General features: G+C 42.4%; 1 protein-coding gene across 2 annotated transcripts; it reads right to left on the reverse strand.

The window, feature by feature from the left end:
- Positions 1-20,465: 20,465 nt before the first annotated feature.
- Positions 20,466-23,310, reverse strand: LOC106357630 (homogentisate phytyltransferase 1, chloroplastic). 2 transcript variants are annotated; one of them, XM_013797304.3, is made up of 14 exons: positions 23,178-23,310; positions 22,945-23,052; positions 22,646-22,699; positions 22,273-22,517; positions 22,096-22,179; positions 21,950-22,024; positions 21,796-21,879; positions 21,633-21,722; positions 21,456-21,557; positions 21,296-21,391; positions 21,130-21,201; positions 20,962-21,057; positions 20,779-20,883; positions 20,466-20,682 (listed from the first exon to the last, which is right to left on the reverse strand). In XM_013797304.3, exons 2-14 carry the CDS (start codon positions 22,982-22,984, stop codon positions 20,641-20,643), a joined length of 1,185 nt encoding a protein of 394 aa, XP_013652758.2. In that variant the 5' UTR covers positions 22,985-23,052; positions 23,178-23,310; the 3' UTR covers positions 20,466-20,640. The 2 variants fall into 2 exon arrangements, with proteins under 2 accessions (XP_013652758.2, XP_013652757.2); XM_013797303.3 differs by lacking the exon at positions 23,178-23,310 and having other exon boundaries at positions 22,945-23,164.
- Positions 23,311-24,748: the final 1,438 nt, after the last annotated feature.

Consider the following 24,748-nt stretch of genomic DNA (forward strand, 5'->3'; position numbering starts at 1 on the left):
GCTACGTAGCGACCGAGCGGGACGATCGCTCGGTCGCTACGTAGCGACCGAGCTTTGGCTCGAGCTCGGTCGCTACGTAGCGACCGAGCGGGACGATCGCTCGGTCGCTACGTAGCGACCGAGCTTGGCTCGAGCTCGGTCGCTACATAGCGACCGAGCGGGACGATCGCTCGGTCGCTACGTAGCGACCGAGCTTGGCTCGAGCTCAGTCGCTACGTAGCGACCGAGCGGGACGATCGCTCGGTCGCTACGTAGCGACCGAGCTTTGGCTCGAGCTCGGTCGCTACGTAGCGACCGAGCGGGACGATCGCTCGGTCGCTACGTAGCGGCCGAGCGGGACGGACGTTCGGTCGCTGCGTAACGACCTGTTTCGAGCTTTCGTCGGACATCTCGATTCTTTCTTCCGCCAAGCTTTTTCGTAAGGAAGAATCTATTTCAAAAAGTACTCTTCGGAGAAACTCTTATTTTCTTCTTCGGACGTTTTGAATGTTAAATTTGTCGTAACCGTTTTTGACCCCAACAGTTAGCCCCCCAGCCCGTTAGAGTTGTGACTCTAGCGGGCGGATAGATGACTTTGTCAAGGTTAAGTGTATTGGACGAAATTTACAGTTGAAACTCCGCGGAAAAAAGTTGTCGAGGCGACATTCCGAACCCATACTTCTATAAGTAGTGAGCTCTTGTCATTCATTTTCTTCACACCTTTCCTCCTTCATTTTCTTCAAAAACCTCTCTAGTTTCATAACTTTCCTTTCAACATGTCTTCCTCCCAAGGTGATAAGAAGGATTCCGACGTCGAAATGGGTGAGGCCACTTCTCCGGCTCCGGTTCCAACTTCTCCGGCGGAAGTGCCGGCTTGTGTTGCCGGTCATCTTTCTTTCCGAGAGAAACTAGTTCGTCGCCAAGCCGAGAAAGAATTGGCTCAGACTGGCTCCGAGTTTCCGTCTTCCTCCGCGCAGGTCGTTGTCCCGTGTCATGGGACCGGCGTCGCGGCTCCTCCCCCGCAAGTCCTACCTGCGGGATCTTCCACGACTCCGATCCTCGTCGAGGACAAGGAGAAGGCCGCTGACTCTATGCCTCCGCCTCCAGCCAGAAAAGAAATCGTTCTGGCATTGCGTGCTCCTAGCGCTGTCCAGGCTACTCAGCCCAAGAGTCGGAAGAGGAAACTGGCCAAGAGCGGTGACGGGGAGACTTCGCAGCGAGATGGGTCGAGCCTAGCATCGGGACTTCGCGGAAAGGTTTGTTTCTTGTTTGAATTCTCGATTGTCTTTCGTGCATTCTTTTCATGGACTTAGTCTTAAGAATTTTTACCGTTCGCAGTTCATATCGTTGATCGATGGGATGATCAGCGAATGTGGTTCTGAGACCAGTCGTCTTTCCGGGGAGTTGGTGGAGCTTCAGGGCAGATGGTCCGAAACCGAGGCTATGTTGACGGCTGTCGAGGACTCTCACTCTGCGAAAGTGTCGAAGCTCGAGGTTGCGATAGGAGAGCTTGAGAGGGACCTCGGGAAGACGGCGAGTTCCTTGCTTAAGGAAAAGAAAGCCAGGAAGGCCAAATCCTCGGAGGTGCGTCGACTCCAGCGTCAGATCGAGAGTGACGCTGGACTAGCGCGCCGCGGGATCCAAGAGGCTACGGATGCCCTTCGTGCGGAGTTTCAGGCTCGCTTGGCGAAGATTTCTGCTTCCTGGGTTCCCTCGAGTGTATCCGGAGCAGGGATTTCGCTTTGGCGACGATTGAGGGCGGGATGGCCGTGGTTCGGTCGTTCCAAAGTGAGACTCCCCCGACCTTGGAGGCCGAAGAGGCCCGACTGTCCGGCTGCAAGGGAGATATGGCGGCCGAGGATGGCGATTTCGGTCTCATCCTGGCCGACCTGAAATCCGCTTGCTTCCTTCCGACGTGTTCAGAAGACCCAGAGGGGAAAGATCCGATGGTCGGAGAGAACGGAAGCGACGCGGCTCCAGGCTCGGACGAGGCGGCGGGTGAAGAGGGAGCGTAAGTTCTGAGGGTGACTTGGGTTAGATCTCTTGCGAGAGATTTGTTTTTTTTTTTTTATGTCTTTATGCTTCGGCCTTGAACGGCCTTGTTTGTATTTCGGGACTGGCCGTGTGTGGCTTTGAATCCCTGCCGCTCCGCGGCTTTATGGTATGATAATCGGATAACGTTTTTATGAATTTGTGAATAGTGGGGAGGAAGGTGATGAGTTGTCGTCTCATATCCTTCTTCGATTGTGAAATGTTTTATTCGAGACCTGTTTCGAGAGTTCTTCCGCGAGATGTGAACTCTGCGGGGGCGCTGAAGGTATCGAACGTAAACATAGAGGCGTGGTTTAAGAATCTCTTATCTTTTGATATCATGCCTTTGAGATGTTAGAGACCAGTGCGCTGGGTTTAGGGCAAGACCTAGGTTTACTTTCGGTTTAAGGATTGTGCGGTGACTAACCGGCTATCGTTTTTCCTGTCGCGATTTCTTCCTGATTCGTATCGATGTAAAGTCCGCGAAAAGTTCTCGGCTTATACGACTTGTTTGATACGAATCGAGCATCTCTCCGGAGACCGGAAGTGCTAGACCAAAATTTCGGATTTCTTTTATAGCGCTATTATCCTTGTGTCGGATGTAAGAGAGTCATCTCATGAGATGGCTATGTCTGTTTAGGACGTTTGTGAGTTCGATGTGATCAGCATCGGACTTGGTGGCGTGTGCCGTTGTTTTGATTAATTTGCGCAAAATAAATGTTAATGTGTGCATATATGTGTCTTTTTGCGGAGATTTCGTTTGCTCGGAAGAAACCAATTTTGAGGCATCTTTTGCGACGTCTCGCGATGCTAAAGGTTCGATTCTCCCAAGCGGCCGACCAATTTCCGAAGACCTCGTTGCGATTTCGCGGGTGAGGATGTTTTGATAAGTCGAAAACACCAAAAGTGCGGTAAGAAGTTTTTCGATTTTTTGGGAGTATACGAGTATACGTACCCACTCCCCCCCTTTTTAATAAGGGAGGACAGCTGAATTTGCCTTTCGGCAAACTGCCAACGTACTCCTTGCGGAGATCAAGCCGTCTCGTAGTTCAGTGATTGCGAGTTGGTTCGTTTAGTGATAGTATTTTTTGAGATGCATCGCATTCCAGGTTCTAGGGATTTTTATGCCCTGCATGTTGGCTATTTCGTAAGAACCTGGTCGGACGACTTTTTCGATTTTATAGGGACCTTCCCAGTTTGCTCCGAGTTTTCCCGCGTTTCGTTCAGCGGTGTTTTGGAAGACTTTGCGAAGGACCAGATCTCCCTGATTGAACCTACGATTCCGTACGTTGGAATTATAGTATCTTGCAGAGGAGTGCTGGTAGTTTTGAATTCGGATGAGCGCTCGATCCCGGCGTTCGTTAATGAGGTCGAGATCGTCCAAGAGCATAGCATTGTTGAGTTCCTCTCGTTCGGGTAAGAACCTTCTTCGAACACCGGGAAATTCTACTTCCGCGGGAATCATGCACTCCGTGCCGTATACCAAGGCGAAGGGAGTTTCTCCCGTTGCTCGCCTTGGGGTGGTACGGTGAGACCAGAGGACTCCCTCGAGTTCGTCGGCCCATCTACCTTTTTTGGCCTCCAAGCGTTTCTTCAGTCCGTCGAGAATGGTCTTGTTGATTGTTTCAGCCTGTCCGTTGCACTGCGGATATCTGGGAGTTGACTTGTTGAGTCGTATCTTCCACTTTTCGCAGAATGCCTCGAATCGGGTGGAAATGAATTGAGACCCGTTATCGGTTACGATTTCGTAAGGAACTCCATGCCTACAGATGATGTTTCTCCATACGAAATTCTCGACTTGGACGTCTTTTATACTCGCGTACGAGTCCGCCTCTACCCATTTTGAGAAGAAATCGGTAAGGACTAGAAGGAAACGCTTTTGCTTTGAATTATGCAGAGGTCCGACAATATCCATGGCCCAGCGCATAAAGGGATAGGGCGATGTGATGGAGGAAAGAACTTCGGCCGGTTGTCGGATAGTTGGCGCATGCCTTTGGCATTTTTCGCATTTTCGTGCGAATTTCTCGCAATCTCCGATCATTGTTGGCCAATAGTATCCGTGGCGTTTGATTTTCACGGCTAGTGATCTTCCGCCGGAATGGTTGCCGCATGAGCCGGAATGTATTTCCTCCATTACTTTCTCGCCTTTTCTCCTTCCAGGCACGTCAGGAGCGGTCCGGAGAATCTCCACTTGTAGATTTCGCCGTCCACTGTTACGTAGCGTGCGGCCTGTGTTCGGATCTTGCGAGCTGACCATTTTTCGGCGGGCAGTTGCCCGTCGATAATGTAGTCTCGAATCGTCTGAAGCCATGGGGTATCACAACCGTAATCGGATTGCTCCGATGGTGGTGGTATCGTAATCTCTTCTTCCTCGTCGTCTTGACCCTCTATGAGATTGACAACGACTGGCGGTCCGATACTCGGATGCTCGATGAATTCGACCGGAATTACCCTTTTGAGTCCTGGATCGGAACTTGATGCTAAGGCCGCGAGGGCGTCTGCCTGGACATTCTCGGAACGGGGGATCCGGGTAAGGGCGAAACAGTCGAAGTTTTGAGCTAGACCTTGGACCAATTTGAGGTACGCATCCATCCGTTCGTCTCTGGCTTCATATTCTCCGCTGAATTGACTGGCCACTAACTGGGAGTCGCAGTAAGCGTGGAGATTACGTATTTTTAAGCCGTGAGCCAAACGTAGGCCTGCGATCAATGCTTCGTATTCGGCCTCGTTGTTTGAGGCATGGAATTCCAGTCTGAACGATTGTTCCAGGATCTCGCTCGTTGGAGATGTGAGACGGATCCCGATACCCGATCCTTGCTTGGATGAGGATCCGTCAACGTGGAGGAGCCAGGTGGAATTTGGTTCTTCGTTGGTTATTGCTCCCGTTGGAAGTTCGACCAAAAAGTCTGCGAGCACTTGTGACTTTGCGCTCGTCCTTGGTCGGTATTCGATGTCATACTCGCTCAACTCGACCGCCCACTTGGCCAATCGGCCTGATTGACTTGGGCTATGCAAAATTGTCCGTAAGGGAAAAGTCGTGAGGATAACAATCGTGTGGGATTGGAAATATGGTCGTAGTTTTCGGGCCGATGTTACGACCGCGCATGCCAATTTTTCCATCAACGGATACCTAGATTCGGCATCCAGCAAGGTTTTGCTTATGTAAAAAATAGGTCTCTGTTCCCCGCGTTCTTCCCTGATCAGGACTCCGCTTACGGCTGTTGCCGATACCGCGATGTATAAGAATAAAGGCTCCCCTTCCACGGGTTTTGCGAGGACTGGAGGAGTAGCTAAATAACGCTTCAGCTGTTGGAAGGCGTTTTCGCACTCTTCCGTCCATTCGAACTTTTTATTCCTCGCAGGACGTCGTAGAAGGGCAGGCACTTATCTGTTGATCGTGAAATAAATCGGTTAAGTGCTGCGATTCTGCCGGTCAGTCTTTGGACTTCCCGTTTATTCTTCGGCGAAGCCATCTCGATTAGAGCGTTGATCTGTTTTGGATTTGCTTCGATACCGCGGTTGGTGACCAAGTAGCCGAGGAATTCTCCTGATGCCACGGCGAATCTACATTTCGTCGGGTTGAGCTTCATGTTATGGGAGTTTAGTTGTGCAAAGCATTCTTCGAGATGTGACACGTGATCTCTTGCTTTGAGGGATTTGACAAGCATGTCGTCAATATAAACTTCCATCGTTTTTCCGAGTTGTTTGGAGAACATTCGGTTCACGAGTCGTTGGTAAGTTGCTCCAGCGTTTTTGAGGCCGAAGGGCATTACCTCATAACAATAGGTTCCGCGATCGGTAATGAACGCAGTCTTCTCACGATCGTCGGGATTCATCCTAATTTGATTATAGCCTGAGAAAGCATCCATGAAGGATAAGAGTTCGTTGCCCGCCGTTGCTTCTACCAATCGATCGATATGTGGTAGAGGGAAGCTATCCTTTGGACATGCCTTGTTTAGGTCGGTAAAATCTACGCAAACTCGCCATTTCCCGTTTTTCTTTTTGACTACTACGGGGTTGGCGAGCCAGTCCGGGTATCTTACCTCTGTTATCGACCCAACTTTAAGCAGTTTTTCGACCTCATCGTTTACCGCGGTAGCACGTTCGGGTCCCAGCTTCCGTCTTTTCTGTTTGACGGGTTTGAATGTTGGATCGATATTCAGCTCGTGACACGTTATGTTAATGTCAATTCCTGGCATGTCTTCCGCAGCCCATGCGAAAGTGTTAAGGTTCTTTTTAAGACAGGTTATGAGTTCTGTCTTTAGTGGCTCGTGGAGATTGGCTCCAATCTCGACGCAGCGTTCTGGGAAGGCTTCGTCGAGACAAATCGTTACCACGGGTTCACAAGTTGGGTCGCGTTTTTCCTCTAGAGCTGCGAAGATACGAGATTGCCAGAAGAATTCCGCTGAATCCTGACTTCGCGTATCTTTGCTGGAGGTCTTTTTCTCCGCTCTCTTAGGAGCAATTTCGTGGATCGGTCTCTTTCGTTTTAGTTCCGCGGCGAAACAGACCTGTGAAACTCTTGGATTTCCCCAGATTACCTCGACTCCGTTGGGGGTCGGGAACTTGAGGCAAAGATGGTAGGTTGATGGGATTGCGCGCATGGTGTTCAGCCATGGCGTTCCCATGATAACGTTGTAAGACGCGGGGCGGTCAACGACTAGAAACTCTGTGATGTTTGTCACGGTTCCGGCTTTGACAGCGAGTCTAATCGATCCATAGGCCATGGTTGTTTCCCCCGAAAGCCCTAGCAGTGGGCTTGGGCATTTTGCGATCTCGGATTGACTGATCCCCATCTTTTCAAGAGTGTCTTTGAAGATGATATCGGCCGAGCTTCCGGTATCGATTAGTACTCTAGCGACGTCGATATCTCGAATTGTCAACTCGATAACAAGGAGATCGTTCCGAGGTTTGGCTCGATCGACCGTTTCTCCCCCCTTGAACGAGATGACATTCGCGCACGTCGAATCCCGCATGTCGTTCCTGATCGTTGAGTGGTTTTTGCGGGTTAGATTGATCCGTAAGTCCCCCTCCTTCTAGCGCCAAACTGTGGGAACCGAAATTCGCACTGTCGATTTCCGTTTAAATAAGGAAACTAAGAAAAACCCTAGTTTCCCAGAGGACCCGGATATCTGTTAATTACCACACGTCAAGCAATCAGAACACGAGAATAACAACGATAAAAATAAGAAATCGAAAAGAGAGCAAAGTAGATCTTATTCCGAATCTGCGTATGAGCGTTACAACAAGGTATAAGCCTGGGCTCGAGAGCTGTCGGCGAGATTCCTAGTTCTAGCAACCCTAAGACGGCTAAACCTAATTGAGTCGCAGCTCGAAATAACAAAAACGGAAAGTTGCCTAAATCGCTCTAAGTGCTAAGTTTGCTCTGAAAAGTTCCCTCTCCTGCTCCTCGCCTAGGACTCCTTATATACTAGCTCCAAGGTCGGTTTACGCTTTTACTCTTCTGCCCTTAAGCCGTCATAGCAAAAAATGGAGATATTCCATTTTTCCCGATGTTCACAATTATCTCCAAAACTTCCGTATTTATCCGCGGAAACTTGACATTTATCTTTCCTCGTGGGCCAAGCGTGAACCATGCTGTGGTCCACGGGCTTTTGGTTAGAAAAAATCGTAGGATGGGCCTCGAGTCGTGTTTTAGGTCCCTTTGGGCCGTCTTCCGACTCGACACGTTTACTACGAGTTTTCCGCGGTTTCTAATCGAAGTTTGATCGATGGATTAGAATAGCGGGAAAAATGGACTGAGCTTGCCACGGTCTTCGGGAGATAGCATTCGAAGGTTTGACGAGAATGCAAGGACTGTGTCGTATCGATGTTCGGAAAGGTTCAATCGCTACACCGCGACCGATCTTTGGCTCGAGCTCGGTCGCTACGTAGCGACCGAGCGGGACAATCGCTCGGTCGCTACGTAGCGACCGAGCTTATCGCTCGGTCGCTACGTAGCGACCGAGCTTGGCTCGAGCTCGGTCGCTACGTAGCGACCGAGCGGGACGATCGCTCGGTCGCTACGTAGCGACCGAGCTTTGGCTCGAGCTCGGTCGCTACGTAGCGACCGAGCGGGACGATCGCTCGGTCGCTACGTAGCGACCGAGCTTGGCTCGAGCTCGGTCGCTACGTAGCGACCGAGCGGGACGATCGCTCGGTCGCTACGTAGCGACCGAGCTTTGGCTCGAGCTCGGTCGCTACGTAGCGACCGAGCGGGACGATCGCTCGGTCGCTACGTAGCGACCGAGCTTGGCTCGAGCTCGGTCGCTACGTAGCGACCGAGCGGGACGATCGCTCGGTCGCTACGTAGCGACCGAGCTTGGCTCGAGCTCGGTCGCTACGTAGCGACCGAGCGGGACGATCGCTCGGTCGCTACGTAGCGACCGAGCTTTGGCTCGAGCTCGGTCCCTACGTAGCGACCGAGCGGGACGATCGCTCGGTCGCTACGTAGCGGCCGAGCGGGACGGACGTTCGGTCGCTGCGTAACGACCTGTTTCGAGCTTTCGTCGGACATCTCGATTCTTTCTTCCGCCAAGCTTTTTCGTAAGGAAGAATCTATTTCGAAAAGTACTCTTCGGAGAAACTCTTATTTTCTTCTTCGGACGTTTTGAATGTTAAATTTGTCGTAACCGTTTTTGACCCCAACAGCGACGGAGCTGTAAGAGCCTCCTCCTCCCGGAAAAACATCAACAAACAAAAGACAAAGAGCTTCACCGCGCCACACCTCAACGCCGACCGCGTCTTTACTCCAAGACAGATCTGCCGCTGGGGACTTGAGTCAGAGCTCAGACAAAGCGGAGGATGAAGGTGACGAGGGAGAAGCGCAAACTCATACCTTACGAGTATCTCGAAAGGGCTCCGGCGATGGCACGCACGCTCACGCGCCGGCCGTTCGCCGGACCTGAACTTTAGATCTACTTTCTCTCTCTACCTTTTCTCTCTCTCTGCTCTAGTACTTTTGTTTTTATATTGATTAATTTTTAATCGACATTAAATTGGGAAATCATTTAATAAATTTCAACTCCTTATATATCAATCCATATGGAACAACAGATAGATGTATCAAGCATATCTTCACTAGTCAAAGTGATGTATATACAACTTTGATAATAAGAAAACAAGACGAACCAAATCTTACAACTCAAGGACTAAGAAGAAATCAAAATGAACTGAAGAAGCATGTAAAAGACATTGTTAAAAAAAGATATTGATTTGTTTGAGTTTGCGATTTGGAGATAAAGATAGCAGACGCACAAACTTTTCTTATAGACGTGGAGCAAACGAGTTTGAAGGTCGCTTCACCTAACGCTGTACCCAAAACCAAACCGAAAGCTAAGTCAACACCCGAAACCAAGCCTAAAGCATAGAAGAAAGATGAAGCAAATTGGTCTAGTAATACTTAAAAAGTTTCATTTATTATGGAGCTTTCAAAGATCTGGATCTCACTATCCCACCTCAGATTGATAAAGACAAATGAGTGCCAATTATCCGATTTTTAAGCGGCCCCCTTCGATCAGGCTTTTAGACGAATTTTAGTGGAAATCAATCACCGACTTAATTTTTATATGCAAGTAGAGTGAAGTTGGTTTCACCTCTTTATTTTAAATCCAAGCATTGTAAATAATATATCAATGTACGAATTGAATTCCGGTGGCGGTAGTTTCAGCCGATGACAAATACGTCTCTACTAAATCGGATGTATATCTTCTAACACATATATTCAAATAAATAAATAATAGAGTGAAGTTATTTGACTATGAGGGTGGTATTCAATCCATGAATTTGAAAGAATTCATAAGGAAAAACTTTTGCAGTATTTTCAAAGATTTGATGAGATACTAATGCATTTATCTAATTCTATGTATATGTGGTAGAAGATATACATCATATTTAGTGAAGACGTTTGTCTGGTTCTCAAAAGAAGTTAAAGGAGATATAAATCCCCAGCCCCAATCCTCTCCTGACCGTGGCATGAATAGGTATTGTCCACAAGTCCAAGACTTTGGCCACAAATAGACTGACATTTGCACCAACTTATGGAATTTCGTATGTCCTTTCTTTAACCATTGCCAACTTAGAAAGCTATTTTTTTTTTCTTTCTGAAACACACCAAATTTCATTTATAACCTTAGCTGATTACAAAGATGAGAGCAACATCAAAAACAAGACGTGCTGTTCTAAAGGAACTTTTTTATACAATGCCATAGAAAGATAGTTACACAAACTTAGCCAAGTTTGATAACAAGTCAAAGGAAACTTCAAAGGTACCACGTACGAGGAATCTCACAGAGAAATTATACGGTTCTTCTAATTCTTCAAATATGGGAATAGTCACTGACTCACCATATATAAGTGACGTACGTTAAGCACTCTAAAACCTCGATTCTCATTGAAATGAGTTTCGTTGTATTTTCAGGTCCCAAACGAACCATTATGCAAGACTATATGTATACACATGTTTTTAGCCTCTCTGGCACACACACACATCAAATTCACAATCCTAAAGAGTATATATTAAATTTTCTTTTTGGATCGAAAGAGTTTCTAGATATGAGATTTCTTGTACGTATCTGATATAAATATTATATCGCAAAACCTATACCCTTTATTTCTATCAGTTTCCATCATGATATCTATTTAAACTTGATATTTTCTCTGCATTATGTCTTAGTAGATTTTTTGGTTGAAAAAAATAAGTGATCATAAAAACATGTTTCATTTATGATTGTTGTTTATCATATGTTCTTACCCTTTACTTGTTCTTATTTCATAATTTCTTTAGTGTACTTTGTAAATATGATCTAAGTATGTTTAAACCTCCAAATTGCTGCAAATTAAATTATAACTTGAGCTAGTATAATTGTAAGATGAGATTTTAACCCGCAAAAGTCGAGTTGTTGAGTATAGTGAGCCCTATCAGACTTTAGCTAATACATATATCTACTAATCTACATCTTCCAATAACCAACAAAGTTCGAGTTAATTGATTTGTTATACGCAGTGATTAGAATCACGATAGTACAAGATTATAAAAATCATGCTTTATGTTCTAAAACACAAAACCATTAACATATGATATCAAATACAATTACTTTGAAAACCTAACACTCTTACCAATTGCTAATAAATTTGACCTTTAAATTTTTTTCTTTATTTGCTATTTTCTTTATTACACATCAAAATGTGACAATTGTCCTTTTGTAACAATTTTAGTTTGATTTAAAAGTTTACTGTTTAAAATATAACCATCAAATTCCTTGATGATCTATAAGTATCCTACTATATTTGTTATGCGTTTACAGTTGGATTCCATTGGATTAAAATTACACCACATCCATGTCTAATATATTCACCGAGGCAGTACACAAAATATGGGACAGTTACAACTATATACAGATTGGCACCACTAGACCTACTTTTGTTCTTGTTATAAATTTATAATATATAATATCATTCTTGTTTACATATATGTAGATTTGTAATTCAACTGTTGTATGATGCATGTGTATTCTTTTCGTTATGTGGCCACTGGCCATGTCTGCGCATCTGCTTATGTATCAACCACTTTCTCGCATCTCATTATAGTCAAAAGATATTTTGCCCATGTTTATTAAGCAAAAAAATATATTTTTTTCCAGTTCTCTATCCAAGTAATGAAGATACATTAATTATGGTGGATTCTGTAAAACAAATATTGATGTTTCTGAGCAGTGACCATTTCATGTTTATTTCACGTTATATGATCTTCTCAATCGAATCACATATTCACATGATAGTTAAAATTATGATTGTTTGAGTTTTTTTTTTTTGGTGTAAATGTTAAGATTGTTTGAGTTTTCAAGGATACGAAGCTTGTTCAGTCCAAATATACTCAGATGCTTCAGAACATCTGAAATAGAATGTCAGTAAAAAAGAATTTGATTTAAAGCTCTAGAAAACGACAATGATACATTTGTGAAAGTGTTATTGAAAACCATTAATTAAATTTGTTTTCTTTTCTTTTTCGTTTTGCTGAGTAATGAAATGGTTGTTTCCAACCATATGCATTTAGTTGCCATTCCTAAGGTCTCCTATTTTTTAGTTTCTAAAATAAATTTCTTTGAAATTTTCCTATTTGCTTATTAAGCACATTGCTATCTGGCAAACGTACGTATAGTAAAATTTAAAGCTTATTCAATATACAATCCGAACATTAAAAACTCAAATTGGTTGGGGCCTAGGGGACATAATGTTTATGGTTAGTTGGAAAACACTTTAAATTTAAACCAGTTAACTGTAATCTCGTTGTTACCGTTATATAAACTGGTCGTAAATATATAAATTATTTTTCATTTGACATGTTTGGTTATTGGCTAGTAGATTCCACTTAACTTCTGCAGATCTCAATTTATAACTTATGATTTGAGTTGGTCAGCGACCCCTCTAATTTACTCAAAATAATCTTATGTTTAAATGATTTAAATAATCATTTATCTTTCTTACAAGCAACAAATGTTAGAATTTCAAGAAAAAAAATCATCAAAATAAGTGACTTTGATGCTTGAAACAAAATTTCAAGATTGGAATAGATTGAAGTGACTCGGCTAGAAAAGTTTATAATTACTTTAGACTTTAGCCTCATTGTATGTTGGAGCTTCAAAGAGATTGTGTGTCAATGGTCCCAAAAGGAGAAAAAAAAAATTTGTTAGCAAATGGAATAATATGTTTTATTTATCTTGTAAGGAATTATTGGCTCTTAAGAAAAAGGAGGTTATATATGCTATATGGAGCATCTTGAGAACTTTGATTTTGTGTTGGATTCTTTGATTGTAACCAAAGATGTACACTTTTGTGCCCACTTCTCACTTTCGAAACTTTTGCTTAATTATTGGTGAGCTTTTCTATTTTTACATTAAAAATTATTTTATTTTATTTTTTTTTTTTTTTTTTTTTTTGATCAACTAAACTTCGATTAGAAAACTAAAAGTGGGCTAGGCCCTAGAAGAGTTCACATTACAAAGAGTAGCTTTTGCTAATAGGTCCGCAGGCCCATTAAGCTCTCTTGGAGTAAAAGAAAAAACGCAAAAGGAGAACGTAGAGGATAGAGTTTCGATATCCGAGAGAACTCCGTGGAGGATCTTCGGTTTTGTGATCGAATTGATGGCTCGAACGAGCACAAGAGAGTCTGATCGGAGCCAGATTTGAGTGTAGCCAAGTTGAATGGCGTGTTGGAGAGCAGATCGAACCGCTAGGGCTTCAGCCAGGAGAGCCGATTGCACATGAGTCTGGTGTTGCGACCCCTGAAGAGTTGAGGATCCTGAAGACGTGAAGATCCATCCAAGTCCCGTCGATTCAGAGGTCTGGTTCCACGCTGCATCACTGTTACAGAGAATTGTACCTTGCGGTACTATTGGTATCATCGCGTGAGCTATTCCCTTTGGAATGATACTAGGAGGATCGGAAGTAAACTGGGCTATCTTCCATTCTTGTGCACCAGCCATTGCTCGCGACACTACTCCTAAAGGTGAATGGCGTCTCGATTCGAACACTAGCTGATTGCGTGTGATCCATAGGGCCCACAATATCCAGAAGAGGATATTCGTCGAGACCCCCGTTGGGGGGAGGCAAATCCATCGTCCAGAGTCTTCAATCGCATTTATAATTGATGGGCACGCAGAGGAGCAGAAGGATGATTTCAGGGGAACGAGACTCCAGACCTCAGATGCATATGTGCAATGTAGGAATAGGTGATCCATAGTTTCAACTTGCCCACAGTGAATACACATTGTATCACTTAGTACTCCACGTTTTTGCAGATTGAAACCAGTTGGAAGCGCTTCATGGAGGATTTTCCAGATTAGGAGTTTCAGTTTTGGAGGGCTCTCCACGTTCCATACTGATTTATGCCAGTTGAAAGTAGTTGGGACCACCGGTTGGTGTTGATGCAGAAGGCTCGCTGATGCTGCTGCGTAACCTGATTTTGCTGAATAAGTTCCCGTTGCTACAGGGTACCACACATACGAGTCCTGTGCTCCAGTTACACTCGGTCTGAGAGACATGATCTCCTTGGTAAACTCAGGTAGAAGCTCTTGTATTCTTGTGGTATTCCAGGAACCGCTCCCTCTTAAGATCAAGTCAGAGACGTATAGATCACTCTCGTCTTCTTTTATAGGGCCAAGGGGGAGTGTAGCAGAGGATGGTGATATCCAGGAGTCTCCCCAAATCCTGGTGGTCGATCCATCTCCAATGACCTTTCCAAGGTGCTCAACAAGTAAGTCCCGTCCCGCTAGGATCCCTCTCCACCCATGTGATGCTGTTTTCGTTAGGCTGACCTTCAGTAGACTATCATTTTGGCAGTACTTGCCCACCAAAACTCTAGACAGTAAACAATTAGGGTTGTTTAGCATTCTCCATGGTATTTTAGCTAGCAAGGCTGTGTTGAAACGCTGGATATCTTTAAACCCGAGTCCTCCCATGCATTTAGGAGTTGTTAACTTTTCCCAAGAAACCCAACACATCTTCTTCTTTCCATCATTTGAGTCCCACCAGAAGCGAGTCAATACTGATTGTATTTTCTTGCAGATACTGACTGGTAACTGAAAACATGACATAGGAAAGGTGGGTATTGCTGATAGGACTGCTTGAAGGAGTGTCATCTTGCCTGCTGTAGATAAGTACCTCGACGACCAGGAGATCGCACGCTGCTGGATTTTATCAACAATGGAGGCGAAGAGGTTCTTCTTTCGGCGTCCAAAATATTCAGGTAAGCCTAAATACTTACCCACTCCACCCTCTTTAGTGATGTTGAGGATCTGTTTTGCTCTGTTCTTTGAAGCTAATCTGGTCTTCTTCGCAAAGGTGATTGAGGATTTATCTGAATTTATTTTCTGGCCCGATGCTTCCTCGTACAGGTTTAGAATCTTGAGCAGGGTGGAGCAGCTTCTCTCATCTGATCGTATGAAGAACATTGTGTCATCAGCGAAAAGTAGGTGATTGATTCTAGGACACTTAGTTGCAACTCTAACTCCTGTTAGGACTCCATCTTGTTGCGCCTTTTTGCATAGTCCTGACAACACCTCACTGCAGAGAATGAAGATATAGGGGGAAAGAGGATCCCCCTGCCTGATACCTCGTTGGGGAACAACCTTCCCAAGGGCTGAATCATTTATCAAAAAGGAGTAAGAGACTGATGAGATGCACTCCATGACCCAGGTGATCCATTTTTCGTGAAAACCCAATCTTATTAGCACTGTCTTGATGAAATTCCATTCTAACCTATCGTATGCTTTGCTCATGTCAGTCTTCACTGCCATGGAGCAATGTTTCTTTGCGTCAGAAGTCTTTAGGTAGTGGAGTGTTTCATGCGTGATCAACACGTTATCCGAGATAGCACGCCCAGGTATAAACGCGGATTGATTCTCTGAGATTACTGCTTGTAGAATTGGTTTCAATCTCAAAGAAAGAATTTTTGAGATTACCTTATAATAGACATTACAGAGAGCTATTGGCCTGTAATCCGAAACTAGCTTGGGAGCTTTGATTTTTGGTATCAGCCGTATGAATGTCGAGTTTATTGTAGATGGCAAACTACCAGTAATGAAGAAGTGTTGTATCTCCCGTGTGATTGCAGGTCCAACAGTTTCCCAGTTGGATTGGAAGAAACTAGCTGAAAAGCCGTCTGGCCCAGGAGCTTTATCCGGGTGTATAGAGAACATACCCGCTTTTATCTCAGCAGCCGTGGGGAGTTTGATCAACTCCTCGTTCATCTCGGGTGTGATCTTTGGCGCCAGTGCTTGATTGACAGTAGAAGTACAATCTCTATTAGAGGAGGTAAATATTTCTGTAAAATACTTTGCTATGCAGTCCACAATCTGCTCCTCCTCATAGAGAGCATCACCGTGTTGATCTTCCAAAACTGATAAGCGGTTTCTTGCTTTCCTCCCTTTTGTTGCAGCGTGAAAATACCCTGTGTTCTTATCCCCGAGGGAGAGCCATAGCTGTCTGCTCCTTTGCTTCCAGAACTCCTCTTCTGATCTGTATGCTTGGAGGAGTGAGAGATTTATGGCAGAGATGTTTGCGTCGTCTGCAATGGGGGCCGAGAGAGCTTTGTCTAGGGTCTCTTGTAGGTGCTCAATCATCTTCCTGCTGTTATTGTGTTGGGTACGGCTCCAATCAGCAATGGCTTTGCGGCATTGGGATATTCTGGAGGTAACTTCAGAGCCAATGTGTTCATTCCAAGCCTTTTCTACAATCTCTTTAACTTGTTGGTTGGAGCGTAACCTACGATCATATCTAAACATCTTCCTTGCTTTTTTCCTCGTAGGATCAAAGATGGTGAGTAGGGGCCTATGATCCGAGACCTCATAGCGGAGGTAGTGGCTGCGGCTATGGGGGAACAGGTCTGACCATTCACTGTTTGCAATCGATCTATCCAGTCTACAATGGACTACATGTGTTCCACGTTTCCCTCTCCAAGACAGGAAGTTACCGGTGTGTTGTAGATCGAAGAGATCGCATTGTGACAGGAAGCTTCTGAAGGGTACAAAACTGTTCTCTGATCTATCAGTTCCTCCCGATTTCTCTGAGTTCTCAATCATTTCGTTGAAGTCCCCTGTCAAGAACCAGGGTCCTGGTCTTGAGGATGAGATTGTCATCAGAGAATCCCAAACCTCCTGTCGCTTACTCATATCAGGTGCCCCATAGGTGAAGGTACAATTAAAAGCCTGACCTTTGACAACTGCAGTTGTGTCGATAAAGTTGTGTCGTGCACTAACAATCTGAATGTCAATGCAGCTGTTCCAGAGTAAGGCGAGACCACCTCCCCCATGACCATGTGGGGATACCAGATAATAAGAGTTGTAGCAAAGGTCTCGTAGCTCATTAAGAACGAAGCTGTCGGGGTTTTTTGTCTCCATTAAGAAAAGTACATCCGGAGAGTGTAGCTTGTGGAGATCTTTGAGTCGCTGGACTGTCTTGGGATTCCCCAACCCACGACAGTTCCAGCTGAGTACAGCTAAAGAAGAGGAGGATCTTGGGTGTGAAAATCCTTCTGTGTTTTCACACTTGCAGGTACGCTCTTCATCACTGGTCTGCCATTACTGTTAACAGGGTTCGGCCCTATGGTTGATGAGTTTAAATGCATTTGTCTAGAGTTTGATGTCCCCTGGTTAGCTGGAGACGAAATTGCTGCCGAGAAATTACGTTTTCGGGAACTAGCTCCAGTTAGGATTTTCGGTCTGGGAGATTGCTTTTTCTCCTTTGGTGGTCTGCCTCTACGTTTGGGAATAGACATTCCCGGGCCAGGGAGCAGAATAGGATCAGATGATGAGGGAAGATGCTGTCGGGGGCTAGCATTTGCTACACAAGTGGCAGCTGCGATGATTGAAGCCGCCGTTTCTTCCATGATGCCTTCCGCATTACTCTGCAGGACCCGTTGTCGACGAGCTTCTCTTTCCACTGGATCAGCACAGTTGGTATACTGTATGGAGACATCTACTAGTTCCTGCATCACTTCTTCTGTTGTGGGGACTCGAGGAAGTGGTGGAAAGTCGCTCACTGCTAAATTCCTTTCCAGAGACCTCACCGCCTCAGGGGGAGAGCTCTGTGTTTCGTGAAGTGGAGTAAAGGGGGCAGTTGTGTGTAGGTTGGCTCGGGGGGAGTGATGTAGTCTTTGTTTCTCCCTCCATACCATCTCTGTTGCTGCGGGCGTTTTAGCAGCTCTGTAGTCTCCAGGTGCTTTTGGATCGTGTCTACCCATGTGGGTGTCACGCTCTCTCATATAGAAGGATGAGGTTCTAGGTGGCGTTCCTCTTCTTGAGGGCTCTAGCGTAGGTGGAGCAAGCTTGTTCCGCAGGGGTCTGGCAGTTTCTTGGGACATAGAGATGCGTTCTCCATAAGGCCTGCCGTGTCGGTCCACTCTCTGGTGATATGCCATTTCAGTTGCATCTCGTTCCCGTTGAGTGCTAGAAGAGTATGATTGGTAGCCTTGTTCTCCACGAGGGTGGTTTTGTCGACTGTCAGCATTGGAGTTAGCTTGCGTGTATGTTTGCTTCCCATCCGGGGGGAGGGTTCTTGCTCCGATTGAAGGACAGTCCCTTGTATAGTGTGTCAGGCGGTTGCAGTGGGAGCACAAGTGCTGGATTCCTTCATATTCAAGAGATATTGGAGCTTCCTCGCCTGTGTCAAAGTCGACAATTGTGTCCTTGATGATGGGGTTTAAGCCATTAAGAGATATACGCATGCGCAGAGTCGTCTGGGAGATGATGTAGTCATCAAGAGTTCCCAGCTCCAGTCCAATGTTGTAGATAACTTTCTCATGCCAAAAGTGGAGGGGAAGCCCTTTGATGTCAATCCAAAAAGGGATCTGAGATGGGAAGGTTGAAGAGATAACCGGTTCCCATCTTTGAAGGATTACCATCCAGCCATTAAGTTGATATGGTCTGTTGTTTAAAACACTGTGGATATCATCCTCTCTGTCAAATCTAAACTGGAAGCGGTCATGTCCCAGATCTGAGCCAGAGACGTGTCCTTTCAGAGTCCATATTTTATTTTATTTCTTTTGATCATGATGACAAGTTTCATTCACAAATCGCATATATTCTCTCAAAGGTTTTATTTGAGAAGAATAATCATAACATTCTTTTGTCCATTTGCTCCAACTTTCAGTGGACTAGCTGTCTTCTTACCCCCTTGTTTCCGCACTTCAATTGCCTTTTTTCTCCCATTCTATAATCTGAATCTAAAATTTATATTAGTTGATTAGTTTTTTTTTTTTAAATGTTTTTCGTTAACTGAAGATTTTTGGAGGCAAAAAACAAGTAATTCCGTAAAAGGATAGTATCAATGACTAATCTAATCTCGATTTATAACAAAGTTTAAGACACAATCTTGTTTTCATCTGGCCAAAAAGAGCAGCTTAATTCTTGATAACAATAATAATTTATGACTAATGGATTTACGTGTTATCCCAAAACAACTCCTACCACCAAGATACCACTACAAGCATTGCTATTTTTGAATTGTTTGTAACATATAAAATGATAGGTTGAGGGATGTATGAGCCAAAATTCAACTAATCCATAAAGAGACAATAACGACGATTAATCCGATCTAAAATTTTCTAATGAAAACTAAGAATTAACTTTATTTTCGCCTCAGCAAACAACATCAACATCAACTTCTACCACTATACTACACTACTGCGTGGTTGTATTTTGAATTATTGGTACATGTGAAATGTTTTGCTGAGTCTGGCACTTTCAATTTCACATAACTAATATGCAACCACACATAATTTAGTTCAATCGATCCGTTTTAAAGACATAATTAGTTTGAAAAATGGAGATTTACCCCAACAAAGCAAATCACACATGTGTTACAAGAGCTCTGTATATGGGTCAAGTATCCGTTTGAATTCGTGTAACAAAACAAACAAATTGGCACGCACCATTAGTAGAATCACTAAAATCTATTGATTGGTATTATACATAGAGCTTTCGAAACAAATCCAAAGCCCACATACTGAACTTCGCAGAGCAGGCGTGGACTTACACATCTTCCTAATGTGCTTGATCCCTCACGGCTAATTTTGTTTTTCTTTTGACTCATGGAATAATTGTGTATTCATAAGATTGTTACATATTATTGGGCGTAAACAACGTACTATTAGTTTGGCAGTTAAGCAAACAAGAGTTTCTTGTTGCACAAGAAAGAATCCTCTTCTTTTATACTGCCAACAGAAATGCTCATTTTAAAAAATATATACTGGGAGGTACGGGAACGAAGCCCGTAATCCCACAAACCCGAAAGCAATATTAGTCTTTTTTTATACTGCCAACTGAAATGCTCATCTTACGACAAATGAATCATACTCATGCAGTCTCCTAACCGGTAAAGACTTCTTTCCGATCTGTATTTGCAAAGTGTTTTTTTGCAAATAACTCACATCTCGACAAAGTGTTCCACCTTTTGCAAGTAGTTCGGACAGGTCCCAGAGATGTCATCGGAATTCGACAGAGCACCTCCTCCTTGACATCTTCTTCATCGCCAAACTTGTCACTATACTCCTTTCTTGTCGGAAAAGTTAGGTCAACGTTCAATTTTTTTTTTATAAAAAAAACAGAAAAACAAAAGCAACTTGCTTGTCCTCGTTACAGATTTCCTCCGTCTCGAGATATATATTTTACAATTGAAGACGCAGAAACCCTTAAGGAAAAGGATTCTATTAACCCAAAATTAATTAGGAGAAGAAAGTCGCAGTTTGTTTGTGATTCACGTCATAAAATCCGTTGATTGGTATTATACATTGTATATAAGACCTTTGGAAACGAATCAAAAGCCCACATACTTCGTATAAGTTACCCGCCTGCCTTAATGGGCTTGATCCCTCACGGCTAATTTCTTTTTTTTGGGTCACATATTATTGGGCCTAAAAACCTAACTATTAATTTGGTTCTTAACCAAACAATGGTTTCTTGTTGCACAAGAAAGAATTCCCTTTTTTTAATTTCCCAACCGAATTGCTCGTCAATGCTTTGCAGTTTATTGATGTTTTTCAAGGATAAAAACCCTAATCTCTACCTAGTTTCATACTCTTTGTCTGAATAAAAACAGAAGCACAGTTATGACTTTTGTCTTCTTCTTCTGATGTCACTTCAGAAAAGGTAACAGCAAGTACTCTGCATAAAACAGCTGATGACAGACAGGCAAGAAGAAATTATTAGTAAATGGTGTCTGATAATATATGATGAACTTGAAAAGACTCGGGGTTTTATAGCCAAATCTAACCTTCCAAATGAACATATAGCATGAAGTTATTTCTGTTTTGCTACTCAGATCAACAGACTTAGCTCGAGTCCACAAGGTTGTCGCCAGAATCACATGACCCACAACCTAAACAAAACCAAACAAAGCATGAAGCCTTAATCACTCATTGGTGCAGCTGTTTGATGTGTAGAGAAAGATTATTACCGAGATGACTTTGCTCCATATGAAAGGAGACGTGGCTCCAACTAGGATCGCAACAGCGTAAGCCATTTGAAGTAGTGAAACACATGTCCAAAACACCTGTTTAACAAGTAGCTTTAACTCTAGTTCAACACAGTGAGTCTAACTAGTTCTTTAGCTTTGGAATCTTACCCGTTCCTGACCAAGAGTAACAGAGAATGATCTGATTCCAAAGATCTTATCCCCTTCAATATCAGGTATATCCTACAACAAACCAATATAAAAACAAAAATTCATCATATCCATAGTAGTAGAAATGCCTCACTTTGAGTTAATAACATTTCCATCTTTGTGTTACCTTAAACAATGCAATGACTACAGAGAAGAAGCTCATAAACGCAGTGGCGAAAATAAGAGGCCTAGTGAACATGACTGGTCTTCCAAACACATGGGTCTGCCAACAAAAGGTGATGTTGATGGACAACTACTTCAAAGCATAAGGAAACTAGTTTAAGTACCTGAATATGCAGATAAAAGGCAATTTGAACGATGATAGCCCGGACAGCGAGGATACACATGGCTGCAACCAATGCAAATCTTTTCCACCGTAAAAGTGGCAACTGTTTTGTAGTAGATAAAAAGTTACTAAAAGCTTTGATATCAGTTAAATCCTCAAGGTGGGAAACTTAACTTACATTGATAGAGTATGCAGTACCGAGAATGAAGCTCACAAAAAGCGCCCAGAACAATGGCCATGAACCAACAATCCACCCCAGCCAGAAACTCTATATAAGTTTTGTTTTTAAACAAATTAGACTTCTAAAAATGTTACAGTTTTTGTGAAAATGGGATTCATACCATGATGGAGAAGGAAGCTACAATAGCAATGCCGGTTTTAACAGAATACTCCCCTGATGCCAACGGAAGATATGGTTTGTTAACCTGCAACAAAAGGACCACATAGAGTAAGCACTAGTGAAGATGATTTGATCACATAACACACATATGTTACCTTGTCTATTTCAACATCAGACAACTGATTGAGTCCAACTATGTATATGTTCATCATGAGAGCTGCTACAACAGCCTGACAACAAAACTCAAAATTGTTCAAACAGAGAAATGAAATAGTTAATGCTAACACACCATTCAACTTACCTCCAAGATGCCGGTGAAAAGTAATGGAGATATGTCAGAAACCTTCTCTACTGCTAAGAAAGATACAGATAAAATGCTAAGCACCTGTAAAAACCAAAAACCAAACACAGAACTAATGTTATCTTCTTGTTACAGCCGTAAAGATTTTGGGTTTTCAAGAGAGAAACGTTGCTTAACTGTGCCGATAACTGTGTGAGGCCTTGAGAATCTGTAAAAGGCATCTAAAGAGTCTCTAAAAGAGTTTGGTTTGCTCTTAGGGTCGAAAGCCTCGGGCTGACCCGTTGTGGCATTTGCTTGAAACCTAGTCTTATGTCTCGAACACAACAAGAACAATGAAGAAGATTCTTGACCATCAAGCCTAGTAACAAGATTGTTACTACTCTTTGGTTTAGCAATAACATTACAACGCAGGACTCGGTTTCCTGCACAAAAATTGAATAAAGAGCAAAACCTTAACTAGTTTCCAACATACATTGTCTTGTCTTATCTCCTAGACTCCAAATGTAATCGCATATAAGCAATAAAGAGGCTAATTAAACGCTAAACGCACCTGATAAAGAGAGGAGCTTTAGATTCTGCTTCCTCAAGCAAAGCCCACCACCAGCTGATACATTGCATTGCATATTTGCATGCATGAGAAACAAACAAAATTCAAATTAAACCCCAGAAAAAAATCAAGCTTTCTCCATACTGTTACATCTAATAAACAATTTCATTAAAAAAAAATTGAATTTTTTTATTATAGTCAAACCTTTATGTATGGAAGTGAATCACAAGACACATAGCTTTAAGAAGGAAAAAAATAAAACAAGAAAAGGAAATAGATCTGGAAGAGATTCTAAGGATTACCAGCGGAGAGAAGAGAAGAACTAGAGAGGAGAGACTCCATGAAAGCTGCTTTGCTCTCTCTTTTTTTTTCCTTGCTTCAGTTCAAAGATCAAAGACCAAGGAGATGATCTTTGGGGACGAACAACATGAGACACGATGGAATAGTTGCAATAGTCGGTCGAGAATTGAATAAAATAATTAGTGTCACTGTTGCGTGTGTTAATGAAAGATTGACACTAAAAACTTATTTTTACCTTTTTCGGGAAAATGCAAGTACAGATGCAATGCAACTAGAAGTAGTAATCAAAAGAGTTAGAGAAGTAATTAGAAGAAGAAGGTCTCTAATGATAAGTGAAATGTGTTATGTGGTGTAGATTTGCCACTTGTTCCACACAAAAAAAATCTGTCGGGAGGGGGACAAAGCATATCACGTGTTGTCCTTTGCTAGTTATGTTGTGTCAGTTCGGGCCTCAAGTTCTCGCGGGCCGGACATTTAATCACCTCCATGGGTATAAAATACATTAAAAATATTTAAAGTTTAAAAATATAAGTCAGATTAATTTTTGAGATTTTTTTTGGGATTATTTGTGAAATAAGCAAAGAAAACAGAAAAATTATTTTTTTAGAAAAATGATAGAAAAAGATAAGAAAGATGAAAAAGGTGTGATTTTAGTTAGTTAGTGAATTATAGTTTTTTTGTTGTTTATCTCACCTATTTTTTCTTAATTTCTTATGGTAAAAATAAGTCAGATTAATTTGTCTTTGACAATTAACTGTATCTTATCTTTATATATGTTATAAAATATTTACATATTTATTATATAACTTGGTATTTTTGTCCGCAATGCGACCACAAAAAATGTTACTAATTTTTATTAATAAATATATTATTAATTCATAATCAGTAAAATGTGCCTACATTTATAATTTAATATAAATATATTAGGGTGCTTAATCTGAAGATAAATTACATATTATAAAATAATAGCATATGTAACTTAATTTATAGATTATATTATTAATAATTACGTATAATAGCAAAAGAATAATATGATTGAGTATATCAAACGATGAGAATTTTATCTATCATTATTATATAATAATATTGACGGTAAACATAGTTTTAGTAAAATATTATCCATTAGCCCTTTTAAATTATATATTATAAAATTTATACAACACAATATAAACTATTTTTTATATAATGATAATCATCAAATTAACAAAAATCCATTTTTAATTTATGGTTAATTATATATTAACTAATATAATTATTCATTAAGGTTAATAAAGACTATATAAGATAATATAAAATATTTTTAGATAATGATAATCATCAAATCAATGAATTTCTTTTTTAACTAATGGTTAATTATATATTAAATCAAGGAATTTTGTTTTTAATTTATGTTAATTATATACTAATAGGTTTAACTATTTATTAACGGTATTAATAACTTTAACCGCTCTAATTTTTAAGAGTTCCAATCCGAAAAATTACTTCACAAATAATAGTGTTGAAAATTTAGGAAAACATGTGAATCATCTTCTCATAACCGGGATGATTTTTTTTTATGTGAGATGAATTTGCACTACTTCGACTGCAAGTAATATTAGTTATAAAAAAAAAAGAAAACGAAGATTCAATTTGTTACCTTCTCGATGACTTGCTTAGAGGCCGGAGCATTACAAGATCCAAGGGTGAAATTTCAACAAGTCCCATTTGGGTTTCTGAAGCTAGCAAATTCCACCGTGGCGGTCTTTTTAGTACCGGAACACTTGAGATCAGCCGTGAGAAAAACTTCTTTTTTTTTTTGAGAAAAGC

Source organism: Brassica napus, chromosome A7 (assembly GCF_020379485.1).
Source record: "Brassica napus cultivar Da-Ae chromosome A7, Da-Ae, whole genome shotgun sequence".
Lineage (NCBI taxonomy): Eukaryota > Viridiplantae > Streptophyta > Magnoliopsida > Brassicales > Brassicaceae > Brassica > Brassica napus.

Coding starts and splice junctions, on each gene's coding strand:
- LOC106357630 (XM_013797304.3), bottom strand. CDS start 22,984: ATGGAGTCTCTCCTCTCTAGTTCTTCTCTTCTCTCCGCTG. Junction 21,392..21,455: donor CCTTTTATCTGCATATTCAG/GTACTTAAACTA, acceptor TTTTGTTGGCAG/ACCCATGTGTTTGGAAGACC. Junction 20,683..20,778: donor GCTATATGTTCATTTGGAAG/GTTAGATTTGGC, acceptor GTCTGTCATCAG/CTGTTTTATGCAGAGTACTT.